This window comes from Marmota flaviventris, chromosome 13, assembly GCF_047511675.1.
Source record: "Marmota flaviventris isolate mMarFla1 chromosome 13, mMarFla1.hap1, whole genome shotgun sequence".
NCBI classification, from domain to species: Eukaryota; Metazoa; Chordata; class Mammalia; order Rodentia; family Sciuridae; genus Marmota; species Marmota flaviventris.
The window spans coordinates 36,480,365-36,486,364 of NC_092510.1; the positions used below are offsets into that span (position 1 = coordinate 36,480,365).

The following is a 6,000-nucleotide window of genomic DNA, read 5'->3' on the forward strand; positions in this document are numbered from 1 at the left end:
CATGTGATGTAGGATTTTTCCTTCCTTCTTTTATCATTGATTTCCAGTTTCATTCCATTATGATCAGATATGGTGCATGGTATTATCTCCATGCCTTTATATTTACTAAGAGTTGCCCTATGGCATAATATATGGTCTATCTTTGAGTAGGATCCATGTGCTGCTGAGAAGAACGTGTATCCACTTGATGATGGTTGATATATTCTATATATGTTGGTTAAGTCTAGGTTATTGATTGTGCTATTGAGTTCAATAGTTTCTTTATTCAGCTTTTGTCTAGAGGATCTGTCTAATGGTGAGAGCGGTATGTTGAAGTCACCCATAATTATTGTGTTGTAGTCTATTTGACTCTTGAACTTGAGGAGAGTTTGTTTTATGAACGTTGCAGCTCCATTGTTTGGTGCATACAAATTGATAATTGTTATGTCTTATTGGTGGATGGTTCCTTTTAACAGTATATAGTGTCCTTCTTCATCCCTTTTGATTAACTTAGGTTTGAAGTTGATTTTATTCGATATGAGTATGGCCACTCCTGCTTGCTTCCGAGGGCCATGTGAGTGATATGATTTTTCCCAACCTTTTACCTTCAGCCTGTGTATATCTTTTCCTATCATATGAGTCTCCTGAAGGCAGCGTATTGTTGGATTTATTTTTTTGATCCAGGTTACTAGCCTATGTCTCTTGATTGGTGAGTTTAGGCCATTAACATTTAAGGTTACAATTGAAATATGATTTGTACTTCCAGTCATGTTTATTTATTTATTTATTTTAGTTTGGCTAGTTTTTACTTTTGGGTTATTTTCCTCCCCCTTTACTGAGATACCTCCTGCTTTTAGTTTTGGGCACTATCTTTCAGTTCCTCTTCTTATAGTATTTTGCTCAAAATGCTTTGCAGTGCTGGTTTTCTGGCTGCGAATTCTTTTAGCTTTTGTTTATCGTGAAAGATTTTAATTTCATTGTCAAATCTGAAGCTTAATTTTGCTGGATACAGTATTCTTGTTTGGAATCCATTATTTTTCAGCGTTTGAAATACATTGTTCCAGGATCTTCTCGCTTTCAAAATCTGTGATGAAAAATCAGTCGTTAACCTAATTGGTTTACCCCTGAATGTAATCTGCCTCCTTTCTCTCGTAGCTTTTAATATTCTCTCCTTGTTCTGTATGTTGGCTATCTTCATAATTATATGTCTTGGAGTTGGTCTATTACGGTTTTGAATGTTTGGGGTCCTGTAGGCTTCCAGGATTTGGCAATCCATTCCATCTTTCATCTCTGGGAAGTTTTCTAGAATTATTTCATTTAATAGGTTGTCCATTCCTTTGGTTTGATTCTCTGTGCCTTCTTCTATCCCGATTACTCTCAGATTTGGTTTTTTTATGACATCCCATATCTCTTGAATAGATTGCTCGTGGGATTTAAGCATCTTTTCTGTGTTGACCATATTCTTTTCAAGTTGATAAACTTTGTCGTCATTATCTGATGTTCTGACTTCTACTTGATCTAGTCTATTTGTAATATTCTCGTTTGAGTTTTTAATTTGGTTTATAGTTTCCTGCATTTCTAGGATTACTGTTTGATTTTTTTTTTTTAAGATCTCTATCTCCTGGTAAAGCTCGTTCTTTGCCATTTGAATTTGTTTGTTTAATTCATTTTCAAAATATACTTTTTTTGCTTGGACTTGCTGTCTCATGTCTTCTCTAATATTCCTTTCCATCTGAGTTAGGTATGCCTTGAGTTCTTTCCCTATCCCTGTTTCTGATGCTTCTAGGTCCTCCTGTAGATTTAAGTTGTCCTGCATTGTTTGTACTCCTTTTTTCCCTTGTTTTTTCATGATGTTCACACTACTTTCCAGTTCTATTTGATTGCTGTGTTTCTGCTCTCTTCTATACATTTGTTTTGGTTTTTTTATATCTCTGTTATCTCTCCTTTGTGTTGGTAGACTATGCTTGCTAAAGTGGATTCTGCTGAGAAGGAATTCCGACGGCCGAGCTCCAGTGACGTCACCTCCCTGCTATGGTGGGCCCCAGGCTCCTTACTGGGGTGTCCGAATGGAGGGGTGGGACTGGACTGTCTCTGGTTGGTTTCAGCTCCCGGACGCTGGGGGCCGGGCGGTCTCCAGCCGCCCAGTCGCGCTGGCAGCCAGTGGGCAATCGGTCGCCGGCAGGCGGGCGGACTCCAGCCGCCCAGTTGCGCAAGCAGCCAGTGGGTGATTGGTCGCCGGCTGGCAGGCGGTCTCCAGCCACCCAGTCACATGGACAGCGGGTGGGCTGTCGCTGGCAGGCGGGTGATCTCTAGCCGCCCAGTCGCAGGGTCGGTCGCCAGCGGGCGGGCGGTTTCCAGCCGCCCAGTCGCGCAGGCAGCGGGCGGATGATCGGTCGCCGGTGGGCGTGCGGTCTTCAGCCGCCTAGTCGCACGGGCAGCGGGCTGGCTGTCGCCGGTGGGCGTGCGGTCTCCAGCCACCCAGTCACAGCGGCAACAGGCCGGCTGTCGCTGGTGGGCGGGCATATCTAGCCGCCCAGTCGCAGGGGCAATGGGCCGGCTGTCGCAGGTGGGCTGGCAGTCCCCAGCTGCCCAGTCACAGGGGCAATGGGCCGGCTGTTGCTGGTGGGCGGGCAATCTAGCTGCCCAGTCGCATGGTCAGTCGCCGGCGGGGGGCGGACTCCAGCCACCCAGTTGCGAGGGCCTGGCCTCTAGTCCCCTGGTTTCTCCTGCTAGTCCTGGTTTCTCCTGCTAGACCAGATTTCCCCTGATTGATGCCTCTCGGCAGTTCAAACTGTACTCTGGGCCTGCCATTTGTTGGGCATGGAGGGTGGCTACTGAGAACCCGCCCCCGCACTCTATTGTTTTGATTTTTTCCGCTTGCCCCTCCCCCGGCGCTGGCAATACAGGTTTCATTTTTCCCCGCTCATGGGAGGGGGAGTTGAAGGTTGGGTGTCTCTAGTTTTCCCTGCGTCTTTATGCAGGCTTGCTCTGATAATCCCTCCCCCGGAGAGCCTAGGAGAGATTTTATGCGAATTCCCCACTGTATGGGAGATGAGCTGAGTAACACGCACCTGTTTTATTGTTGCAATCTGTCGGAGAGTGGTGGTGGTTACTTCAGCTCTCCAAGATGGTGGCCGCTGGTTTCTATTATCTCTAATTCTTATTGGGCTAATTCTCTTTGCCATGTCTGTGCATTCTCCCATCCTGGTTAGTTTCCTCATATTATAGTTTTCCTCATTATAATTTTCTATTATGAGCTCATCTTTGGCAGGAGTCACTCTTTCCATTGGTAGCTCATGCACCCTGATTGAGAAAGTGTTCCTCCAGTGTAACTTCACATAGGTTTCAGAGGCTGAGGGATTTCAGTAATCACAGGTTTGCTTGTTTGTTTTGTACCATAATTTCTCACTTTGGAACATTCATAAGGAAGGAATGGGAATTTATAACTCATACCCATATGTGATGCAAGCCTATAATTTCAATTTCTATTCTTCTTTCTTTTTTTCCCTCTCTTTTATTTTATTTTATGTTTGGTACTGGAGATTGAAAACACAGGGTGCTTTACCACTGAGCTATATTCCAAGCCCTTTTTATTTTTTGAGACAGAGTCTCTCTAAGAAGCTGAGGGCCTGGCTAAGTTGCTGAGACTGGCCTCAAACTTGCCATCCTCCTGCCTCAGCCTCCACACTTGCTGGGATTATAGGCATGTGCCCCCACACCCAGCACACCGAGTTTTTTTTAATAAGCCTAGCAGGTTCTACCCACAGTTCCTCACAATGCCATCTTGGGCAGGCATCTTAACATGTTCTGAGCTTCAGAGAAAATTAAACCTGTAATGTATATAAAACTCCTTGCATAGCCTTTACCACATATCAAGGCAGAGGTTCACAGTTCTGACTCAGGAGTCCTTGATACCCCTGGGCAACTTCCCCAAAACACAGTTTCCTGGATGTTATCCTTCAAACCGTCTGATTCATGAAGTCTGAAGTGGGGCCCAGAAATCTGCATTTTAAAGAGCTCCACACAGAATCCTGGTAGGCCTCCAGGTTTACAAACACTCTTAGAGGTACTCAAGAAATGTACAACACTGACATCACCCCTAAATTTCTTATGAAATAAAACCTCATTTTTTTCTCCCACTCTGATATTTCCATCTCAGATGTGGCGAGGCAGTAGAGAAAAACAAGCGTCTCATCACAGCAGACCAGAGGGAGTATCAGCAAGAACTCAAAAAGAACTATAACAAGCTGAAAGAGAACCTCAGGCCAATGATTGAGCGGAAGATCCCAGAACTCTACAAGCCCATATTCAGAGTTGAGAGTCAAAAGAGGTAAGAAGCGGGAAGGGGAGGGCTTTTCCTGGGGGACGAGAGAGGCTTGATGGGCAGCCCCCCAGCATGCTCTGCTGCTCTTGTTGAGCTGCAAACCTCCCAAGGTGGGAGGGGGGCCTGGAATCAAAGCAGCCTAGAGCATGAGCCATGGACCTTCCCCTTGTCTGTCCGTCACCCTCCATTTTGACCTTGTACCAGTGGACTTCCCAGGGCTGGGTGCCGCCTGTGTTGGTGTCCTTGGTAGCACACAGTGTGAAGGGGATCTCAGGACCTTCACTTATTTACAAGTTCCCCAGGATCCATGTCCTTTTCTGGCGGGGGATTTCCTTCCTCTACCTCTACTTAAAAGGCTAATTTATCTTTTTTTTCTATGTTCTCCCCTCTACCCCACTTCTTAATTTCAGGGACTCTTTCCACAGATCTAGTTTCAGGAAATGTGAAACCCAGTTGTCACAAGGCAGCTAAGAAAAGCCATCTTCACCCATGGAAACTGAGGCCCAGAGACCTGGAGAAGGACTCGCTAGTACTTAGAACCAGACAGCTGCCACTCAGGACTGGTGTACACTCCATGCCAGGCAGTGCTCTGGAAACTTCAGGAGTCAAGAGACCATAGAATTACACCCAAATGCACTCTGACTAGACTCTGGCCATACTAGGGGGTTGTGTGGGGTGAGAGGATGGGTAATCAGGCTGACTGTATTTATTGAAGTGTATTTTCACGATGTACAAAAGCAAGCTTAAGCAGCATTGCTGACTGAGTGGTCAGTCCCTGTCCAACCAAGAAGTGATTTCCTCTTGCTTGTATTTGAATCTACAAGAGAAACTCAAATTGCACAAGAAAAAGTGGAAAAGTTTCCCAGAAGCCTGTTCTAAGTGAACTTCACTAGTCCCCTCTTCATGGGAAGGGAGGATGAACTCATTGAAGCACAGAACATTTTCAATAAGTCCATGAGGTAGAGGCTTACTCAAAATCTGCATATTATGATGATTAGAAATTTGGGAATAGATTATTCATGAAATTGTTATACATTCAGTAATGCTAGACTCATTATTGTATAGTTATTTTTGCTTCATTGTTTCTGTTAATTTAAACATGCATTTTTGGAGGAACACACTCAAAGCACTGATTTAGGATACATGGTACTCTGCCCTCAGCCAAGAATCGCTGAGAACACTTTCACGTAAATGGAAGCAATTCTATAACATTTAGCTTCCCCACCCCCAACCCTTATGCTTCTTCTTTCTTGCTTGCTTTTTTCCCTCTCTGGGACCAAGTGTACTTTTTTCTAAAAAGATAATATTTCTGCTTTTGTTCAGAACATTTTGCTCTTTGCTACAAAATATATTCATCATTGAATTCATTTGACTCTGTACTTTAGGAGAAAGATGAACAAAGTTATTATTTGAGAATTAAATTATATATTTTAATATGACTGATGATCTTGACTGTTACTACAGCTGGAATGAGAATTGCAAGCAAAATGTTTCCCTTTGCAACTTGTATTGTTACTTAGGCAATTTAAGATGTTATAAAATACCCAAGAAACTTTAGGGAAGAAGAAAAATGTATAATTGGGAACTTGGTCAAGTAGTATTACCCAGATGGCACCTCTAATGCACTTTTTAATTTTGGTGATCATGAGAGAGAATTTAGCTTGGATATTGCAGAACTTTTTGCTTATTAGGTGGGC

General features: G+C 43.9%; 1 protein-coding gene across 1 annotated transcript in view; it reads left to right on the forward strand.

The window, feature by feature from the left end:
* Positions 1-5,742, forward strand: part of LOC139701380 (dedicator of cytokinesis protein 8-like) — a gene marked incomplete at its 5' end in the record, with an annotated part of 85,445 nt that extends 79,703 nt beyond the window's left edge. The window contains 2 exons of the mRNA XM_071600588.1: positions 4,139-4,309; positions 4,714-5,742. Coding sequence (XP_071456689.1) covers positions 4,139-4,309; positions 4,714-4,774 — 232 coding nt within the window. The remainder of the gene's footprint in view (positions 1-4,138; positions 4,310-4,713) is intronic.
* Between the last annotated feature and the right edge of the window lie 258 nt (positions 5,743-6,000).